Raw genomic sequence first — 23,197 nt, forward strand, 5'->3', positions numbered from 1 at the left:
CAAAGAAATAAATACATAAATATTTTTACCGCTCGCGTCACATCCGGAAGACAAAATCTATCTGTCCGCAGCGCTCACATAATGAACAATAAATGAATAAATAAATAAGCAAACACATAGCAGGTAACCAGCGGGGAGTTAATTTAATTTAAATTAGATTGGGAATGAAATGAAAAAAAATGGACTTTGAGTGTGTGGCGAGAAAAAAAAACGGGAGTGGTGGCAGTTAACGAGGATTAAAAAAAAATATATATATATATATATATGATGTGATGTGATGTGACCTTTCCCCTGTCTGAAATGAAATCACACGGCCGCTTTGTGGAGATAATTGAGGCAATTTTGACTTGGATGAATTCTCTTTTTTTGTCAGAGTCAAAATACACCGTCGGGCAAAATTGAGACAATGGTTCCTTCCTTCCCAACTGGCAATTGGTGCTGCCAAAATTTGTCACTCTGGGCAAAGTTGCAGCTTGACGCCTTACGAACGAACTAAACGATCTCATTTTATTCAGTCCGTGAAAGCAAATGAACATTCCATGCTCATCTATAGAGCTAGCTAGCTCGCGATCAAGTTACCTAGCTCTCTTTCTAGTCAGCTTGCTGGCTAATCCCTTACATTACATGTGTCAAAGTCAAGGCCCAGGGGCCAAATCTGCCCCCCCCCCCCCCCACATCATTTTATTTGGCCCACGAAGGCAAATGAAGCATGTCAAGTGGCATGCTCATCTATCGAACAAGCTAGCTAGCTAGCTCGCTCGCTTTTCCATCGGTCAGTGCTTCCCAAGCATTTTCCCCCAACATCCAAAATTGCCACCCCCCACCATGAAAATCCATTTTTTGCCGCTTCATTTGGAGCTGTCAAGACGCCAATCCAAACTGCAATGTATGATACGGCGTCTTAAACGGCTTAAACCGACTGAGCAGCTGCCTTCGTGCTCCCATTGGACTTCCTGGGAGTTGGATGTAAATATTTAGGTTGCGGCCATAAGATCGGGTATCTCGCGGGACTCATGAAGCGCAGAGAACAGGTGTGTTCTTTTTTTTTTTGCTAATGTTTTTTGTCAAGGGAACTTTTTATATCGAGGGCATTTTGGTGGGAAATGACCATTGGGGGGGGGGGGGGGCAGTGCATATCAAAAGTGACATTGTTTTCGCATGTGATAAAATTACTCCCACCAGCCAATTAAATGTCAATAATTGGGCTGGTGATCAGGAGGGTGTGTGTGCGTGTGTGTGTGTATGCTCGCCGCGTTATCGAGGCCGAGAAGATTAACTCAGCGCCAGAAGCCACAGAGCAGTGGCGAAGCAATAATCACCTGATGCATTCAGGTGCCGGCAGGAAAAATGGAATTTATGATACCATCGAATGGATTCCATCGACCTCTATGCAAGGGTACAGACAACGACGTGAGCTTCGACATACATGGACGAGTGTGTGTGTGTGTGTGTGTGTGTGTGTATATGTATGTATATATGGTCGTTCGTAAGATGAATTTGTTCCTAAATTGCTTCAGTGCTATATTTTGTATACGACGTATGTTTATGGCTTATATAAGTAGGTTTAAAGTTAAAGTTTAAGTATGTTTAAGGCTTGTACAAGTAACCTATATTGGTTTGTACTGAAAAATAAACATTTAATAAAACATATGCAGGATAAAGATATGTACATGTCGAACTGGAGAGAATACTACATTATCATATATTTATTTACATATTACAATATATTTATATAGTCTAATACATGTATACGTTATTATATAGACACACACATATATTCTAATATAATCTGTGCATGTGATATCACGGATCACGTTTGTGTGGATCAATAGTTATCTTTAAACTATACCCGATATGTAATGCAATAGAAATTCCATCCAATATGGACAGCGCGTCTATTTCCGAGGGGCCCCCGAAGGCAGCGGCGCCCTGCGTGACGGCGCCGGGCCACCGAGGGCAAGTGGTCGCCCTGGAACAGCTGTGGCGGATGGCCATGTTTGCGTAGTCGCTGTCGTGCCTCCGCGTGTCTCACGCGTCTCACGTCTGCTTTGCTTTAGCAGCTGCGCGGAAGACCAAGAAGGAGTTTGCTCTTTTTTGTCAGGAGGTTTACGAGCGCTTTATCTGCTTTACGTTTTAATTAGCTGCTAAACGGCGGCCCGGGGACCACAGGCCGGCTGTCAATCATCCCTCAAGCAGCCAGAAGGAAAAAAGAAAAAAGAAAAAAAAAACAAGAGCGGGCTAAAATGAAAAATGAAAAACAAAACATGAGGTGTGTAACTCCTCATGTGAGTATCGCCATCTATTGGTGGCAGACGACATGCGGTTTTTTTTTTTTGTCCATGGAACCCCGAATGACGGGCAAAAATTGCAACTGTCAACTTAATCACATGAATCAAAGTCGTGAATGATTTGAATTATTATGATTTAAATGATCAAGTGTTTCATAATTCCATGATCATTGATTGATTCACACATTACAAACAAAATCAAAATGGGTGATTGTTTCATTCTTGGCTAGTATTGACATTTATGTATAGAAAGATAGCATATCATTATAATATTATGAAGATATCATTCCATAAAATGATACGACACTCTTTTTACCCCCTACCAAAAGCTGAAGGACCTTCACACCGAAATAACCCTTTTGTGCTTCATGGGTCAAAAGGTCAAACTATTTGGACCCGCCCCCAATCCGATTGCGCAATACGTTTGTTTCAAGTGGTTTTTTTAATTTCTGTTGGGTGTTCCTAATGAAATGCCCAACTTGAGTTTGGCCGAGGGCGTGTCCCACAAACAAAGTCATCAAGCGCTTGGTTCTATGCGCTATATGTCTTGATCTATTCTGAATGGCTCTATCTTGGTCCCCGCTGTTTTTTTATTCGGTACACCAGGGAGCCACTTGATTGGGTACACACGCGACATGACAACTGAAAATACAAGTGTGGGGGGGGGGGGGTGACAGAGTTAATACGGCGCAACTAAAGCAAAGAGTCCAGACAAGCGCAAGACCTCCCCTCGCGCCCCCCGTCAGCCCCTCAAACTAGCAGTGTCCTTTGGTCCTATTTGATGTCTCCAACGCCCCAAGGGATGTGAGGGGGGGGGGGTCGCCAGAGTCAGCCATAAGCCCTCCCCGCAGTAATTGAGCGTATGTCGTTGCCGGGCGCAGATCATTTCCCACGGGGGTCTTTTCTCCCGCCGCTCGTATAAAGTGAGGATTTGCGGAAGAGAGCCAGCCCTGCCTGGACATTGACACACACTCCCCCCCTCAACACCCCCTCAAACACCAATTTGGCTGTTGAGCCTGATCAATGGATAACATTAGGAGTACACATGCTGGAATTGCAATTTAATTCATATTTTTTATTTATTTATATGTCATTTGTTTGATTACTTGTGTATTTATTTATTGTTCATTTCTTTGTGGATTTATTGATTGTTCATTCATTTATTTACTTATTTAGTTATTGTTCATTTCTGTTTATTCGTGTATTTATTTATTTATATGTCATTTGTTTGTTTATTTGTGTATTTATTTATTTATGAATTTATTTATTGTTCATTTCTTTGTTTATTTGTGGATTTATTGTTCATGTGTTTATTTATTTATTTATATTTTTACATTAGGTTATTAATGTATTCTGTTATGTATTTATGATTTTATTTTTCTGTTTATTTGTGTTTTTATTTATTGGAGTATTTATTTTTATTTATTTATGTGCAATTTATGTTATTTATATGTGTATTTCTTTAGTTATTTATTGCTGTATTTATTTTTATGTGTATTTATTTTTCTATGTATTTAAGTTTGTGTTTGTTTATTTAGTCTGTTATGTATGTATGTTTTTATTTGATTATTACTTTAATTTTCTGTTTGTTTGTGTTTTTATGTTTTGGATTTGCCTTTATTAGTCTGGCAGTGGAGAAATAGAGGAGCTGCTGGAAAGGCAGCCACTCTTGAAGTCAAAAGAACAAAAAAACTAAATAACAAATAATATGACAACGCAAAGACACAGAGAGTCATAGATTCTTAAGCACGTTCTATTTATTATTATTATTATTATTATTTTGTTTTTATTTATTAATTTTTGGTGTATTTATCTGTATGTGTGTTTTGGAAGGCACTTATTAAGACAATTTACAATTGTTTATCTATTTATTTATAGGTATATTTATTCATTTAATTATTTATTTATTGGTATATTTATTTTATTTATTTTGTTGTGAATTTCTGATTTTATTTGTAATTTCTTTGTTTATTTATGTATTTATTATTGTATTCTTCTGTTTATTTATTTGAGTTTTTATTTTTTATTTATTTTTTCATAGCTTTGAAATACTGTGGTGGGGTTGTTTACACATTCACTTGTTTTTAAAATGGTTTCTATTTGTTTGTGTTTTTGCCACGGGGGCAGAAAAAAACATGTGTAACAGTTGTCTCATTATGGTAAGGTTGTGGTTCCGGTTGCGCCCCTCAAAAATGTCCTAAAATTACAACCTGCACCTTAAAAATGGATGATTTTTGGGAAGAAAAAAAAAAGATTTATTCTCAAAGATTTTGGTGTTTGGAGAAATGGCTGAGCAATTTTCCTCGCCAATACACACAATGTCATTCCAAGGTTACGAAAATGGGACTATAAAGCTCATGCTAACATTAGCGATCTTGACTAACTTTTGCGTCCGTACCCACCCTGAGATGAATAGATGTTTGCTTGATTAATATACATCCCGGCTTCATCATTTTTCACTAGCACGTCTGCCTTAATCGCTCAACAAACACGCGGCTAGTTAGCATTGTTAGCGAGCGATTTGCCCCTCCCCCTTCTCAATTCTAGACTTGCTGCGATAGTCATCGTGGACCTTTTGGGGATTAGCCGGACCTCCGTTTGCTCTCCGGGGACCGGCGCGACCTTCAACCCAACCCTGCGAGGTGAACCGCGGCGAAAGAGACACACTAGCGCTACGTTAGCATGAGCAAACTGTAGCATTTGGTCACGTTCCGCCGGGGATGTTGTTTGCACTTGTGGCTCTTCCATGTATCTAATTTACATCTTAATGGGCCTTTTTTTGTTGGGGTCAAGAAAATGCACTTACGAACAAAAAAAGAGAGAGAGCGAAAGAGAAAGGGATTTCCATTTTGAGATGACGACACAAAGTCGCATCATTTTAGGGCTGTAGAAAAAAGAAAACGTAATCAAACGGAATATTGTTTTAGGTGATTACACCTGTATTTTAACTTATTCACGAATTTATTCGGGAATTGAAAATACGACGTAGAGCGCCATTTTGTTTGTTCATGCTCAGGTGCCACTAAAGACCCCTGGAGTAGCATTTTCCTTTTTGTCCACGTTAGCGCTTTGTTACAGCTTCACCTCTTATTAAAGCGCCGTACGTATCAATAGCTATGTATTGTATTTTGTACAGGCGCCCCCGTTTCAAGCTCCGATAACTCCAGACCCATGTCATTTAGGAATTAACTCAAAGGTTTCTAACGGTGTCTGATTGTTTATATTTTGTGTGGTTTAAAGGCTTATTTAGTAGAAAATTGTTTTATGTGGACCTGAGAACGGATTATTCTCATATTTTTAATGGTTTCTTATGGGAAATACATGTTTGGAAGATGAACTTCTGGCCTTACACATACTCTGTAGGAAGCAATTAAGTTCGTAAGTCGAGGTATCACTGTATCAAGTATTTGCACTATATGTTATGAGAATACGACCTATTTTTCCAAATCCAAATGTTTTTACGTATGTGCATGTGTGTAACTTTGCCTACACACACACACACAAACGGTTTCAAGTGTGATTCCAGAAAAACAAGTCAACGTTTTTTGACTTAAAGCCTTTCAGTGGTGCAAGAAAAGATGTTGATTTGATTTGACGGGCGCGCCAAATAATCTGCGTGAGCATCAGGCCTTGCGCATAATGAAAACGTTATCTTGATGCTGGCCCCAGGCTAACGCCGCCGCCCAGAAAAAAGCTAGCAAGCGGCCACTTGACGTCACGTGACCGGCGGGAGGCGGTTAGGAGGGGGGGGGGTGGCAAAAAAATAATAAAATCTCCCGGGAATGCGGCCAAAGCCCGAAATGGGAACAATCAGCGCAATTGTCAAGCCATTAAACTAAAGGCGAGCTTGGAGCAGATAAGAAGCGCGCCGCCATGCCTCCATCTATTTAACATTCATTGGATTGAATAATCCCGCTTTATTATCGCCAATAGTCTGCATATTTACCCTCAATATGCTAATTTATGCTAGCTGCCAGCGCTGCGTGACTTAATAACTTTTTACCCTCGCCCCCCTCCCCCAGCCGCCAACTTTCCCCCCTTTATTGTTTTTTTCGGCGGTGGCCCGCGGCCCCGCCAGTTACATTTCAATCAAGGGCGTCATTGGAAAGTCATTACGGCAAACTAGGCGGCCATAATTGGGGCGGCGTTCTGCATAGTGGCGCCCCCGCAGGCCAGGGGGACAAATGACGGCTTGGCTTATCTGGGCAAATAATAGACAAGTTATCCTTCATCTGCTCAGGGGGGAAATAAGAAGGAGTTCAATGTCGGAGAGGAGCAAATAATGCGTCGGCGTATGACGCTGACATTCCCCCTTTGTCGCACCCCCCTGCCATCGGAAAAAAGATGTCCGCCGACAGCTAGGCAATGTCAAAGGACAAGAGGACAACGCAAGGTGGAAATGTCAACACTTCCCCAAGCGAAATTGCATCGTATACTATCCTATCGTGTAAACGTCATGGCGGCCATTTTGAATGGATTTCGATTTACGACTGTTTTGTCGGAACGGAACCCGGTCGTAACTCGCATGTTACCTGTATATAGATTTATTTATTTATTTATTTATTTATTTTTTTTTTGGGGGGGGGGGTAGAAAAACTCATTCCTTAAATATAAAAATTGCAAAATGGTGGTCTTTAAAATAAAAATCCATTGCAAGTCGAGTATAGCCCCATTTGTTCTGTTTGCAATATCTCCGACAACCACTAGATGGCAGCGATGACAAAATGTTCCCAGTCTCAAGCGAGCTTTTCAAACGCCCGTTAGCACGCTCAGCTAAAGCGGCCAACATAACTTTTTGTCATATTTGACACCATCGTCGTCACGGCGAGAACGACGTCGAAGGACAGCTGCGATGGCGAGACGCCGCCGACCTCTGGAAACGCGGCGAGGTCGAGACGGCCGCCGGCCCCCATTCGCCGTCGGGATTAAAGGGCGTCGGCGTCGCTTTTATTGTTTGCGTTGGGATCAATGGATGAGGTGCCTCTGCAAATAAGCCGCACAACGAATGCGCGCGGACGGACGCCTTTGAGTTTGACACTGTGACATCTTGGATGCCTTTGGCGTTGACTCTGGTTGGTCTCGCCGTCGCCGCCGCGGACGCTACTTTAGGTACGCCGTGTTGACACACGTCCATTTTCTTTCCTAACGACTGCAAAACACACAAAGCACAAGGCATCGCACCACGATGTGTTTTCTGTTTTCTTGGGGAAATATTTATATCTTGGGATTTATCGATACTTTGCCACGCGGCGGTCAGATAGCGCGATAAATCTTGCCGCCAGATGTTGCGCATCGATTCTCTTGGTTCATATACTAAGGGATAAGAATTTTAAAAAAGGGGCTTGATATGCGGCCATTGTAGCGCTCCAACCAACTGTTATTCTGATCATTGATTCATCCGTCAATTATTTTGTCGATGAACCAATTCAAATGATTTCAGATTTTAAAAATATACGATTTGAGATTAGAAAAACTACAAATAAATGTTTTTTTTTTCAACGATCAATTACGATTCAGTCGCTGGGTTCGTCCATCAAGATCAGTCTGCTAACAAGGCCAAAAATGTCTCTTCTCAAAAAGTTGCAGTGTTGATCTTCAAACAAGTACTTTTGATTCAGGTAGCATTGAAGTTTCATGTTTAAGATTATGACAAGGTCCTTGATTTTTTTTTTATGTCAGCATCTTTTTTTTAGTTTCTCTTCTTCCACCCAAAAAAATAGTACACACATTGACTTTGGAAACACAGATTTTCACAAATTGATTGTATAAAAGGAAACAAATTGTCGTAAAAACTGTTGGCTAAAATGCACCTGTAAACAGTGACAGTTTTTGTGTTGTATTTGAATCCTGTACTGTACTTGGTTTCATACCTCTGAAGATGGAGGTTACTGATTCGCTGTGGCGACCCCTTGACGGGAAAAGCCCAAAGGAAAAGAAGTAGGAGACTACTTGGTTTTCCTTGATTCCGTTTTATTTTGACACGGGTCAATTCCGCCCCCTGCAGGCCCAAAATGTCAACGTCCGTTTCGTCGACAAATAATTATCTGCTGCTCTCTAGTGGTCGTCTATTTCCTAACATGTGTTCAATGAACCAAAAAGGAAAGGAAAGAAGTTTTTCCGGGTGTTTTTTTTTCGCATTCGTTGTATCTGCTTATATTCGCAATGGACATAAAGTAAGTACGCTACAGTTGGCTATATCCCACCACGATTGTTTCTGTCCAGTGAATCGAGCGCACTCTGTACTCGCAGTGGTACGTATATCATTGCATTTTTGTGAAGCACGTAATCGTTTTTCCTGGCATTTTTCCAAACTACGCAGTTTATGATGACCTATTACACTTGTTTCCCTCCATGCTGGTCCTTGAAATTTCCCAATACGACAACGAGAAACGGGAAAAATATTGTACGCTCTTTTTGCTAACACTACAGTTTAGAAAGGTGAGTAAGTTGTATTTTCCGAACTCATAGAAGTAGTAGAATAGATATTCTTCTCTATAACTGCCAAGTTTCAAGCAAAAAGAAGCATTAGCATATATGTTTCTAGAGCTCGCAATTTTCTTTCCTAGTATTCAGTGACAGACATGTTTAATTTCTGACGAAAATCTGCTTGCATTCGATCGTTGATGTTTGCTCATTTATATTTTTAATCTTTTCTATTCTTGTTTCAAAAACTTTCCAGTGGTACCTAAGATCTGCCAAAAATTAAGAAAGTTATGATAGTTGAAACTGTAATAAAGAACTACTCGGTCACATATTTTCATTGTTTTAACTGTGTCATTACAGGCAGAAAATCCCCTCATATTTCGAAAATTAAACATTCCATTATTTCCTCATTATTTGTCATAGAAGAATAATCTGTACATCATTTGAAAGATATTTAAATGCACTTTAATATGGTATTAGAAAATGTGTGATGAATTCTTTTTGAAAAAATGTTGTCACATGCCTACATAAAGACAAACAACCACACTCCCTCACGTTCAGACATTGGGACGACATAAATTAATTTTGTGATAATACTCACCATTATTGTGAATGGTTGTCTGTTCCTCGCGATGATTTAAAATCCAGGAAAACTTTCGTCATGAAAATTGGCTTGCCGGGTCCAGTCGCGAAGTTACTGCAAGCTAGCTAGCTAGCTAGCTAGACGGTAGCTTGGACGCTTCCTTTTTGTTCTGTCTCGCAGATTCGAACGTAGCGTGGTGGGGGGAGGGGGTCAAAGTATCGTTAATATTCGACCGTTTTGTCGATGGTATTTTGTCAGTGCCAAGTAGAGACAAAATTCGAAAGGCGAATCTTTCGGTCCGTTCGTGACCTGCACTCAGGTGGACCGACGGGCCCGCACCGTCACGTGATGATATTTGAACGAAACAAAACAGACAAAAATGAAACGTGAAAAATACACATATTAAAGTGATACGAAAAATTGTACGACACCAAATATGTATTTTAAATTTGAATTTATTGTTAATGTGTTTTTTTTCCGACGTTCTAACCGTGGTATATTTTCTCTCGAAAGTGCTAAAAAGTTGTCGATCCAGATGACCGCCCTTCTTCTTTTAACCACACGGGAGCGCCGTCGATCGATATTCAGCTTGGTCTGACCAGCTCCGTCACGAACCGCACCGGTGGCTTTTCGGCGGAACGTTCACTTGATCGTGTCGGGCCCCGTCCCCCGTCGTTCCCCCCACGAGGCCGCCATGAATTATTTGCCATTTTTCAGCAGGCGGGGGCTGACTTGCCCTTTCGTTGAAGGCGCGTGCTCATTTAGCTCTTTGCGTGATGCCTGACGAAAAAAAAAAGAAAGACCCATTGGTGTCACGTGAGCTCGTCATACACGCATTCGGTTTCAAATGATCATCATTAAAAGTGATTTCCGACCCAAAATGTTTTTTTAGGGGTCACCGGCGAGGGGGGTCGCAAATGGGGTATTTTGTCAGCGCGAGGATACAAGCGGTTTGGCAACAGCATCCGAACATTTTTCCCCAATATTTTGAATGTTTTTTGGGGGCGGAGACTGAAGCCCTTACGCTGGGAAATGTGCGGGTGTTGAACGTGTTGGCCAAGAAAAAGATGGATGCTTTGAATGTAGGATTTTTATTTTCCAACAAACTTCAAATACCGGCAGCCAATGCGGGTGTGGTAACCGACCACGGGGAATGCCACCCGCACACATCACCCTCATTTCCCCCACACGCTAGCCAAGCGCCCCGACGCGGTCGCCCGAGCAACGTTGAGGTGACAGCATTTGAGTGGGCGCCTCACCTCGGCGGGCGCACCCGCGCCCCAGATGCTCTCTCGGAGTCAACGCCTCACTGTGTGCGGTCGGTCGGTCGGTAACCGTGGCAACAGAGCTTCCGACAGCTGCTCCGTAAGCGACCTCGATGAGGATGCTTGAAAGGTGCCGAATATCGTTGGCGAAATGTCGCGCCAGAGCGTCTGGAGGTTGGATTATTTAACAATCATCTCCTTGCATGGAAAATACGTATCAAGTCTGTCGTACAGCATCAAATCTGTCGTGCAGCACAGCCACGTTTTCCAATTAAAGCATTCAACACCCACATTGTTGATAGTTGACGGGCCGAAGGGTACACCCACATTTTTTTTTCCTTTGAAGGGTTCATTTTGACAGCGCGCTTACTGTTCACGCACACCCACATTTTTGCCAAGTGACAGCATTTGACACCCACATTTTTCCCAATTAATGTCTTCAACGCCCACACGGGCCTCAAACGCCCACAACCTTGCCAGGCGCTAAAAGTATTCAACCGCCACATTGACGGACGTAACGTTGTACCCGCACTTTTTTTCCTGAGAAGAGTCAATTTAGACAGTACCTTTTGCAACAAAAGTCTCAAAACACCCAAGTTTTCTCCACGGGACATCCACACTTTTCCTGGTGAATGGCTTCAACACGTACACTTGCCTCAAACACCCGCAATCGTGCCACTAAAAGTGCTCACCCGCCGTAGCTGTTCAACACCCGCCCGTTTGCCGGCTTCCCGCGCGGGACTACCTGTGTTGCACCACCCTTGTTTGTTTGGTTTGACTCGGTTGGGGACTGGAAGTGAGGCCGCCCACCGCGAGTGAGGCCCCGCCCCCGCCGAAATGGCAGCTGCCGTAAATAGTCCAAGTCGGCCATATCAGTCGCGACAGACGCTCGCTCGCTCGCTCGCTCGCTCGTCGTCGTCGTCGTCGTCCCCAAATCCTCTCCAAGAAATGGAAGCGGACGAGAACGGGACCTGGCTGGACTTCCCGGCGGGGGTCCACCTGGTGGAGGGCGACGAGGCGCGCGCGGCCGTGCCGGCCCTGCTGGCGGGCGTGTGCGTTTCGGGCGCGGCGGGCAACCTGCTGGTGCTGCTGGCCTTGGCGCGCGACTTCCGGGCGGGTCGAGGCTCGGAGGCCAAAGCCGTGCTGGCGTCGGCGGCGGTGGCCGACGCGCTCCTGCTGCTCCTGTGCGCGCCCCCGCGCGCGCTGGCCGTCTCCAAGCGAGCGTGGCCGCTGGGCGGCCCGGCGTGCGCCGCCGCCGACTGGCTCCAGCAGTCGTGCGTGGTGGCCAAGACGCTGCTGCTGGCGCTCGGCGCCCGGGCGGAGCGCGGCCCGGGCGGGGGTCCGGGCGGCGGCCGGACGGCGCGGGCCGCGGGCTCGGCGTGGCTGGCGTCCATGACGCTGGCCGTCCCGCAGATGCTGTTCGCCGCCTTGCGGCCCGGAGGCCCCGCGCGCGCCGGCCCGGAGTGCGTGTGGCGGATGCCGGCGTGCGCCTCGCGCGTCATGGGCGTCTTCTACAAGGCGTACCCTGTGGTGGCCTACGCCGCCCCGCTGCTCTTCGCCTTGGCCTCGTACACCCGAAGCCTCCGCGGGGCGCTGAAGGAGGCGCCCGATCCGAGCCGCCGGAGCGGCCGGAGCGGCCGGAGCCAGGCGACCCTGGCGCTGCTGTGCCTGAGCGGCTCGCTGGCGCTTCTGCTGCTCCCCGAGTGGGCCGCCTTCACCTGGGTGCGGCTGGGCCACCGCCGACCCCCCGCGGGGCTGCTGCTGGGCGCCCAGGCGCTGGTGTACGTCTGCGCCGCGCTCTCGCCGCTGCTGCTGGTCGCCGTGTGCGACGACGTGCGCCGCGGCCTGGCGGCGCTCTTCGCCTGCCGGGGGGACCCCGAGGCGGCGGCGGAGGAGGGGGAGGGTGCCCCCGAGGCGAGCGAGGGCGACGGCGCCGAGAAGACCTTCCCCGACCTGGAGCACTTTTGGACGGGGCGCAGGAACACGCGGGTGGAGGAGGAGCTGGACCCCATCCCCTGGGAGAAACAAGACAACGCGCTGTAGTCCCAAGACCGCCCCCCCCCCCCCAAAATGAACGAGGAGCTCTTCGCATTCAACATCTTTGTGATTTCTATCCAAAAATGCACCAAAACAAACAAACAAACAAACAAACACCGCATCATCGTGATCGCTTTTCATCTTCTTGTTATTCTTCTTGTCTATCTGCTACCTTGTATTAGTCAATACTTTTTAGGTCCATTTAAAGAAAGCGCTCAATATTGATGAGCTCTTTAGATGAGTTTTACAGGTGTCTTTAGTTTTCCTTGAAACCGTTGCCGCTCCAGTTTGGATATTTATTTGCATAAAATGTGACATTTCATTGTCAATGTTTTTGCCTTCCATATCTTAAAATCGATGTTTTGATGGACTGTAAAAATGTGTTATCTTGTATATCTATATATCTATCTATATATACATCTATATTACTATCTATACAGTATCTATAGCTCTCTCTCTGTCTATACATCTGTGTATATATCCCGATATATATCTCGATAGGTACAGATAGATATATAGATATACTGTACATGCATCTATGTATAGATCTATATCTATATATATTATCAATCTAGATATCCATCGATATCTATATCTCCATCTGTCTAGATAGATAGATAGATAGATAGATAGATAGATAGATAGATAGATAGATAGATAGATAGATAGATAGATAGATAGATAGATAGATAGATAGATAGATAGATCCATCTATATCTACATATATCTATGTACTGTATATATCAAGATATATAGCTCGATAATGTATATATTGTAGACAGATATAGAGATAGATAGAAATATCAGGTAGATATAGATATGAATATAGATATGTATATATCGATGTATATATCCAGATGTATATCTAGATAATGTATATATATATATAGATATAGATTTTAAATTATTCATCTGGTTTATACCAAGTGATAGTGTTGAATAGTTGTCAGTAGTATTGTGAATTTATTAATTGCAATGTAAAAAATAATCAACATTTGTTGATTGAAATGACATTTGACAATTGGGATCCCCCCCGAAAAATGTATGTTATGAAAAGAAACTTTTGTTGTGTGTGTCTCCTGTCAAGACGAACTGGATGTGTGTCCACATTTCAACAAAACAGAATCAGCTCAATGGAGTCAATCCGAGGTCAAGCAATCGCCTCTTAATCACCGATCAAAACACGATCCAATCCAATTTTCCGGACATGGAAACAAAAGAGATCACATCTCCCCCTCATCGCATTTGCCGCTAATCTGGACGCTCAAACCCCCGCCGCGACCATGACGGGACAAAAGCCAGGCAACTGTCGCTTGAGAAAAACAACACGTCCAAAAATCCGAGGCGGCGGTCGTAACTTTTGTCCTTTCCCGCTTCGCCAAATGTATGGAACATCCTCTCGTTGTACGCGGCCAAAAACCCGCATGATTATTCTCGATACTCTTCCCAATTGTCATTGTTTTCCTGCCGCAAAGTGTTTTGAGCGATGCTAACATGATACGGCTACTTGTCACGTGGTTACTAATGTTTGAATCAAAGGATAAAAAGATACTTTTCTTTGAGCTTTGCTGTGTATTGTGTTTCTTTTGCGTACAGGGAAGCATATTTGGCCAAAATAGCGGACACGAGGTGAAACTTTTGCCACGCAGCACGGGTCGGCAACCTGTGGCTCGCGACACGCGATTTCTGACTCTTTTGATCCAGATTGCATCTGGCTCGCAGATGAAAAAAAAACACGTGCTGGCTCGTTTAATGCATCCATTGATATCTTTTGTTGCTGTTGTTCGCTGATGCAACAGGTGCGATTTTGATTGGATGATACTGCCCTATGTTAGCCAATGGTGTGGAAGAGGGTCAGTAGCTCAAAGCTAATCCTTCGACGAATAAGATGGCGCAAAGAAAATAGTGACAACAGGTTCTGGGATGTGAATCATTTGCAATAACAAGGCAATTTGACACGCGCCATGCTACGTTACCATCTGCCAGAGATAGCAGAAAGCAAGCGTCCAAGCTACTGAGCAGTGCGCAAGCTAGCTAGCAGTAACTTCACATCTGGATCCGGTAAATTGACTTTAGGCGCTTAGAAATTAAATGTATTATAATTCTTATTCTTATTTTATTTTGAGAGTTGAAAGGAAGTATCCAAGCGACTGAGCAGTGCGCAAGCTAGCTAGCAATATCTTCACCTCTGGATCCAGTAAACTGTCTTTTATTTTGCTCGTTGTTCTGGATTTTGAGTATTTGTGAGTTGAGTCGATTACTTGGTACAAGGGAAGCCTTGAAAGAGCCATTTTTTTGAGTCGTTATTTATATTTTGAGTGACAGCTACCATATTTGGTCAGTCGTCCGTCCAAATGAGGACTTTGCAAGTGTTCTTGAAGGGTTAACGTGTTAAAAAACGGGTTCAACGCGGCGTCTTGGCGCCGCCAACCTTTCTTGGGCTGTGAAAGGGAAGCTGGAAAATGAGCTTTTAGCGCTCGCGTGTGTGTTTGGCCGCCCAGTGCAGAGCCCCGTGGCTTCGATGCGGCGGCTTTGACATTTTCTTCGTCTCGAGTGAAAAGAAAAGGTTACAGGTGGAAGGGTAGGGGGGGGGGGGGGGGGGGGGCGAGGGAATTCAGGAACAAAATGACAAAAAAAGTCCTCCTGAAGAGCTCTTGACTGCGATTGTGCGGCGGGAACATCATTTATTCATTGACAATATGGACGCTTTCCGCCAGCGTCTGCCCTCGGGGTCGCGTGTTCTTCCCTCTCGTTGTACACGGCACGCAGGCGACACTCCGTCGTCCGCCATTTGCTTCTTGACATGCGGTACGGTCAAATATGGGTTTTCCACCATAATCCGTTCCACAAAGCGGTTTGAAAACCGATTGGCTCAAAAACGGAAACATTTCCTACTATAATCAATGTTATCAATTAAAAAATGCTTTTTTAAAATTTGAAATTGAACAATACAAACGTGGCGACTCAAACATGAACGCTACACGAGGATAATCTGTCGGTCACAATGAGACGCGACACCAGGAAGTGATTTTTGGTTGAAAACCGAATTGGTCCAGATCCAAGACGTTTGACTGTATGAAGATGTTTTTAGAGTCATTCTATTTGCTAGTGAGCCTCGCTAGCGGCGCAATGCTATTTAGCGACTTGAGGCGTCCAATGTGACTTTCCAAATCCCCGAAACGCTTAAATAATAAAATTCATCTTATTGCTTTTGTCAACATTTCACATCATCCGTCCAGAAATACAAAATGGTGGCGCTTCTTCTTCAAAATGGCAGCGAACAACGTGGACTTGAATTCATCTCCTGGGCAGGTCCAAGGTCCCGCGACGTGAGCTAATGCGTAGCTGGCGATTCTGCGATGCTACAATGGAGCGTCCCTTCCGCTTCGCTTGTCAACAAAAGCACGCCGGCTCGGCGACATGAGTGAAAAACATGCCTTGGGGGGGCAATAAGGGGGGAGGGAGTCTTCGTATGTGTTATTCTTACATTAGCCGCTGACTGGCTATTTTCATGGCTTCTCTAAACTGGAGTTGAAGTATTAGCTTTAGCAGTCCTTTTCAACTTGAACGGCAGAGTTTTTATCGGGATGTTAAAAGTGCCACGACGCTAACCATTCAAAGTATAAAGATAATAAGAATCATAATAATGTTTGTGTTCCTCCAGCAAATGGCAGAAGAGTTCCTTCCCTCCAACTCGCACACATGCTGCCAATGTAATCAACCGACAATTTTATTTTTACATTTATGATAATCGCGTCATATTTTGGAGGGCGTGGGGGTGGAATTTAACGTTTGTAGAATGTTAAATTAGCTAGTGTTGTATAGATTTAATTTTAAATGTCCTTTTTTGTCTCCCATATATTTTTCGGGGTGGGGAGAAAGAAAAATGCAATCAGAAAAATAAAAGTGTGAATAATGTGGAAATGGAAAACAAAATGGAACGGAAGCATTTTGAAGCTTGAGATCAGAGAGCGTCCGCCTTGCTCTTTTTTTTTCTCGGCTCGGGTCTCGCTCAAGCGTGATGGATGACTTGTCGCCCTGAGCTCTCTGTGGGTATTCGCTTGCTTTCCTGGCCTGCCTTTCTATGCTTGTTGTTTTCTTTTTTTGGACTGGATCTAGGACATGACAACAAATGTTTGCTTTTTGCCTTAAAAGCAGCTTGGAGGATTCTGGCTCAAGCTACCTTGGATTTTGTCTTGGCTTCCTGTGTGGAGTTTGCCTGTTCTCTCTGGGCCTGGGGACCTGGAAACGAATTATTCTCATTTTTAATGGTTTTCTATGGGATATTAATGTTTGGAAGACACACTTTTCCCCTGACATACACTTTCTGGGAACCAATTAAGTTCATAAAATGAGGTATCACTGTACAAAGAAAATGTCTTCAACTAAATATAAAAGACATGACATCATCATCATCATTATGTTTTGGATTTAGATTAAATTTTAATTTCGATTAATCTGAGAATCTGAATCAGAAACAGAAAGGGTTTTTGTTTCTGATTCAGATTTTGATCATCACCACCACCACTTAAATGACATTGACCCAACACGGCCATCTTTGAATTTGTCAATGACGTCACCTCCACTCCAGCGTAGTTCTTGTTTTCTGCCTCCCAATTCTGTTAGTATGTAAATGTCGCCATCGTGTGGTAACAGTGGAGCGCTGCAGATATACGAAACGTCACGAGTACGCTATAAATTTTGTAGTTACTGTATTTTAAAACATTTGGAACTTCAAAACAACTTTAAAAAAAGATTATTGTTGCATTTGAATTCGTATTGAAACTTTATGAACGTGATGATTACACTGAAGGAGCTGTGACTGCCTTGTATAACAAAACAGACGTTCAAACATTTTTTTGTTTTTAATCATAAAACGGCATATTTATAGCATGCGTAGCTGTGTTTTAGTGTCCCTCGTCCCGCGCGGATTATTTTGACGGGATTAGAGACAGATGTAAAGCAGAAATCGAGATCAAATCTAATCCTCAAAGCTTTTCCGGTTTATCCTATCGCTGATTGGTTTTAGCGTAAACTGACGTCTTTTTCCTCCAACGGCAAGCAGGGAAGGGCGGAACCGGGGCAGACGCGCGTGTGAATGAGCACCGCCGGGTCTGCTTTTCAAGTGACACTCGCCGATCCAAAGCAACCCGAACACGCCCAAGGTGAGTTGGGAACACTTTAGTCATGGTTTGTTTCTTTCCTCGTCGTGTCAAGTCACCGACTTTTATTGTCGCGACCGCAGCCTTTGAAACGCCGTGTCGTCAGCACTTTGCCGTTGACCTATCAACTCTTTGAAAATATTGAAAAACGTACGCGGTTCACATTTTTTTTATGGGGGAATTTTCTCCCACTTCGGTAAAAGCGTGTGAGTCGTTGAAATGCTGTCAAACGGGTTTAAGAGGCGATTCCCAGTGTTGGGCGAGAAATATCCTCGTCAACCCAGATTTGATGTGTGCCTACACGAGCGCGTGTATTTTGTGTGTGTTCATAGTTATAAATAGTAATGTCGCCAAAAAATGATAACGACGCCAAAAGGGTGATTGTAATATTACTCCGAGGTCAACCATTGCCCTTGCTTCAAGGAGTCGCCCCCCCCACCACCTTCCCTTGCATGTGTGTGCGCGCGCTTCCTCGTTAATCTGCAATGCAACGCGCACGCGCACACGCAAACCCAAATCTTTTGACACCTACCTAATTTTAGTGCCGTGTCACCTGACCACCTGAGTCCAAGAGGGTCAAGGCCATCCGGGGCCTTGTGGAGACCGCGAAACAATGGGTTGAGTGACATTTCCAAATGTTGTGTGGGGTGCAAACAAAAAGCCGAGTGGACACACACAACAAAACAAAAAAAAAAAAAAAAAGGGGGCGTGGTTTCCATATGGAGTTAAAGGTGATGAATCAGTCACATATTTACTTAGCTTTTTTTTTTAACACACCCCTCCTTACTCGACCAAGCCACAAAAAATTGACCTTGTGTTGTACCTCAATTGACCTGCAATGCAATGTCATGCATATTAGCATATTTGACAATAAAGCTGACTTTGACTTTGAATTCTTTTTTTTTCCCCTCAATGTCTTTTTATTTCTTCCTGTATGTCACATGGTCACTTTTACTTTCAGTGTCACTTTTCAGGGAATACCAAAGTGATATCAAGTATCATTTTGTTGGCAATGTTTTATTCATTAATACATTAATGTATTTGTATTTATTTATCGATCTATTTCTTGCTTTCTTTCTTTGCTAGTTTAAATATTTCTGTATTACCTCAGTTTATGAACTTAATTGGTTCCCAGGAGGTGTGCGTAAGGCGACAAGTGTGTCTTCCAAACATTAATTTCCCGTAGGAAACCATTAAAATGAGAATAATCCGTTACCGGGTACCCATAAAACACAATTTTCCACTAAATAAGCCTGAAAACTACTTAAAATATAGCTTATTTTATGGATAATAAATGTGCTATGGTATTGTAATGAAAGAAATAAACTGTAGTGTATAATAGTCGTTTTATTTACCGCCGTGATGGCCGAACATTTATTTCCATAAGAAACCATGCAAATGAGAATAACCTCGTTGGTGTTTTGTGATGATCTCCTCGGGCCTTTTTCTCTCTCCAGATGTCGTTTGCCAGCGAGCGGCTGTACAAGGGCTACCTGCGCACCAACATGCCCGCCATCGTCTCCAAAGTCAAAGTGCGACAGATTGCGGTCCACCTGCCCTGCCTGACCGATACCGACCGGGTGAGAACCTTGTCGTGCCGTTTGTCGCTTGGTGAAGCAGCGCGCGGCTCATCTCGCGGCAACGGAACCAAATTGCGTGTTTGTCAGGAGACGATCGAGGCCAAGCGGGAGACGTGCGGCAACTTTGACGGCATGATGCTGCTTCTGGATTGCCTGAAAAGGCGGGACAGCTGGCCCGAGCACTTCATCCGAGCTCTGGAGCTGTGCGAGCACGGCGCCGTCGCCGCCGAGATCCGGGCCGAGTACGACAAGCTCCTCGTCGCTAACGGTGAGCGCCGTTTTTAAGCGGACGGGTCACCGAGATCCTTTTGATCGATCTCGATTGATTTATGGAATTGAAGTCATCCGTACGGAGCGGAGACGAGCCGCTAGGCCTTCAGTAGTGCCACGTCTGAATCGATCCACTGCTGCGACTGTAAAAATGGTGGCGTGATTTACTACCAGCCCACTAGAGGGCACCGTTAGCCAGGACATATTTGTCCCACCTTTCTTAACGATGGCCGTCTCTTCTTGAACAGAATATATTTGCTTATGCAGCTCGCTAACCGTACAGTGCGCTAGCTTTGGCCAGTATGCTCTTATCACCTAATGGCTCGTGATCACGGCAGTTTTTGCAAACTAGGATTGGCTAGCGACTAGCCAGGCTGGTACAGAGAAGCTCGGAGAAGAAAAGTGGGGTCACTTCAGGGTCGGAAATGGATTCAAAGGATGAAAAAAAAACTCTCGAGGCAACCCGTGCGGGGATACGAGAGCAGGAGGGATATGCTCCCTTTCACGAGTAGCTTTTAATCGGCTCGCAGCGGCATTTTGGACCAACTGGAGAAGCTTTGTGGACTGATATCACATGATAAAAACAACGATGAGGATCTTACGGGATAAATGAACCCCTCCACCATCCCCTATCCCCAACAATAATGTACTTTTGCTTTTCATTTTTGGTGTAGATTCCACTCCGACCGACGTGGTCGTAGCCCCTCCAGCGCCATCGCCCACTCCTCCCCCCGGACCCGAGACCGCGCACCCCAACCAGTCTGCTTCTTGTCCCCCCTCCCCCGACTTTGAAGAGGAGGTCCAAAGTGGCGTTCCCGCCGCGCCGCCCGTGTCCGAACTACCCGCGACGCCGGCCCCCCCGCCTCCGCAAGTTGACCAGCCGGAAGCGCTTGAGAGCTCCGAATCCGACACGGTGGATGTTCAAGTGCTAGCCGAGGAGGTTTGGTTCCCTCGTCACGTGACGCCTGAGCCCGCCCGGGCCTCGGAATGGTGTGAAAAGGCCTCGTGCGACTCGGTTGAAGGCCCGTCGGGAAGTCCCGCTGATGGCGAAGTAGCCGACGCTCCCTCCACCCCCGAAAAGCCCCCCGTGCGAGAAAGCTTCCCGCCTGTCGACAAAGTCACTGCTGCCATCTTGCTTGATGATATTTTGGAAGCTCGGGTGAGAAGAACAAGACCCTTTCAGACAACAAAAACATGATGTCACACATTCATCCATTCACTCACTCATTGACTGCCAGACGATGTGCAAATAGGTGTCCACTCCAGTGCCCGGGTTTTTCTCATTGTCACTCAAATTGCAGGACCCACAGAAGATTGAGTTTGAGGAGAACATCAACATTCAATTCAGCGTTCGAAACCTGAGACTCTCTTCTTTAATCAGAAAAAAGAGTTAATTCCCAAGTTATCTGGGTCTGCAGTTATCTGACCTTGAAATAACAATAAGAATAATACATTTCATTTGTAAGCGGCTTCAAAACTCTCAAGGTCACTTTCCAGTCACTGTGTTTCAAACTGTGGAACCTTCTAGCAAGTTAGCACTTAGCCAAGCCAGCCACGGGTCACATGTAGAATGCTAAAAATGCGGGACAGGGTTGTCACGTGTCACACGCTCATATTTAGTGCAAGATTTTATCACCCGAGTGACACAAAAGCGGACCGTCGGCGCCATCGCGGCGCTAGTAGCTTTGCTAGTAGCTTCGTCACATTCTTGCCGGCTTCTTTTTCTACTTTCAGATCGTCGTCGAGAACTGTATGGCGACGGGAAGTCGAGCGGGGAGCCCCGCCTCTTCCGCCGCGTCCGACGGATCCTCGGTGTTTGTCAGCAGCGCCGCCGGATTGTCGACGCAAACGCATTCGGGTGACGCGGACCGTTTGGAAAGAAGCAAAGATCAAGACGACGACGACGACGAGGACCATATTCGGGTGGACGTGGCGCACGTCTCCCAGCGGCTCGCGCTCAACGGCGACGCCGCTAAAGAAGTCGCTAGCGTCCAGGAGCCCGCTTCCGCCGCCGACAAGTCGGCCCCTCGCGGCGCGATGCCCGCTAACGCCAAGTTTGCGGCCACGGCGGTGGCGGTGGGCGCTTGCGCGCTGTTGCTGGCGTGGAAGTTTAAGCATTGAGGAGGAAGCGGGGGAGGGGGGTTTGTTTTAAGGCAGCCTTTCCCAACTACTTGCTCAGCCTTTGACTGCATACTCAAAAAGTCTCGCCGCACGCACATCAGTGGATGAAAATGTCCTCAAATTTATACACACCAATAATAAGAAGAATCTCGTCTTAAATTGCATCGTTTCCTCACGACAAACTGATGTGCCGCACAGTGGTTGGGAACGCCCGCTTTCGGGCGAAAATCTTTCCAGTCGGTGCCTTATCGTTTAGAAAACGATACAAATGCTAAATGTTAGCATATACGCCACGCCAGTAAGCAGCACTTTAGAGATGCAGTTTTTTTGTACAGGTAACATCAGAACAAACGGTCGCAAGTCGAAATCTATTCAAAATGTTGACTAGAGACTCTGAGGTTAAATGACGCGCAAAGTCCCCCCCCCCCCCCCCCCCCCCTCCTCTGGTGACATCACACGGTCGATTGCTGTGCGAGAGTGACATGCTGGCCGGCTGGCCAAAATGGTCGTACACGTTGCCGGCCTGCTAGCGCGTTGCGGAGCCAGGTGTAGATTTTTTTTTTAAATAGGGTCTGGAGGTCATCGTCATAAGTACGAGTGGTCGTAAATGGAGCTGGTCGTAAGTCGGATGTTACCTGTATTTATTTGAAAATAAATGATTGTCCTATGCTGGATCATTTGTTAGCACTTAGATAACACGTACGCTGTTATGGTTTTTAACGTCAGGCATTTTTAAGGCTCACTCACAGTGGTGGGGGAAAACATTGGACTATTATATGAAATTGGGGGTGTTTTAAAATATGTCAACTTGTTTATTTTAATACGGAAGCGGAAATACATAGATATTCATTTGAAATTATTGAGAAAAAAATCTCTGTTTCAAGGTAATAGTTTTTTTTTAATTAAAAAAAAGCTTCGTACAAGTGTAAAAAGTAGCCAAAGGCTGTTTATGATAACACCTAGAAATAATTAGTCCATCGAAGTTGGTCATAGTTTGTTGAAGGCTATAACACTTGCAATTTAACAAAAAATGTATTTACATACCTGGCTAGCATACAAGTAAAAAAAAGCAATAAAAATGTGAAAACTGCATGTTGGTGAAAATGTGTAAAATAAACATAAGTCTTATTTTGAAGCCATTTCATTGTATAAATAGTTATGCTTATATAGAGTCTATCGTAATATAAATAAATAACATTGAAACTTGAAAATGAATGGTGATTGTCATGATTTGCTTGGTCAATTTTATCGATCAGGTAAAAAAATTGCACCCAGAATTACAATGTAAAAAACAGGATGGAAAATTACAGTTTGTTTTTTGTATTACAAAAAAAAATGATGTGTTTGCGTCAGATCGTAGATAAAGGTCTGGAAACATTTCTAGGACCCCAAAAATATCTATATATATATTTGTATTATTTATGTGTTGAACTTTTAGAATGGAATACAAATTGTAATTGTAACTATT

General features: G+C 44.5%; 2 protein-coding genes across 2 annotated transcripts; both read left to right on the plus strand.

Annotated features, from left to right (window-relative positions):
• The first annotated feature begins 11,462 nt into the window (after positions 1-11,462).
• Positions 11,463-14,133, plus strand: LOC148893141 (G protein-coupled receptor 151). The gene has a single exon (XM_089004621.1). The coding sequence runs from the start codon at positions 11,508-11,510 to the stop codon at positions 12,600-12,602; it is 1,095 nt and encodes a 364-aa protein (XP_088860747.1). The 5' UTR covers positions 11,463-11,507; the 3' UTR covers positions 12,603-14,133.
• A 3,534-nt stretch (positions 14,134-17,667) lies between these two features.
• mavs (mitochondrial antiviral signaling protein) lies at positions 17,668-22,868 on the plus strand. The gene is made up of 5 exons (XM_089005090.1): positions 17,668-17,761; positions 19,216-19,338; positions 19,426-19,606; positions 20,283-20,767; positions 21,343-22,868. Exons 2-5 carry the CDS (start codon positions 19,216-19,218, stop codon positions 21,727-21,729), a joined length of 1,176 nt encoding a protein of 391 aa, XP_088861216.1. The 5' UTR covers positions 17,668-17,761; the 3' UTR covers positions 21,730-22,868.
• The last annotated feature ends 329 nt before the right edge of the window (positions 22,869-23,197 follow it).

This window comes from Hippocampus bargibanti, linkage group LG09 (assembly GCF_051943395.1).
Source record: "Hippocampus bargibanti isolate YZ-2025 linkage group LG09, ASM5194339v1, whole genome shotgun sequence".
Classification (NCBI taxonomy): Eukaryota; Metazoa; Chordata; class Actinopteri; order Syngnathiformes; family Syngnathidae; genus Hippocampus; species Hippocampus bargibanti.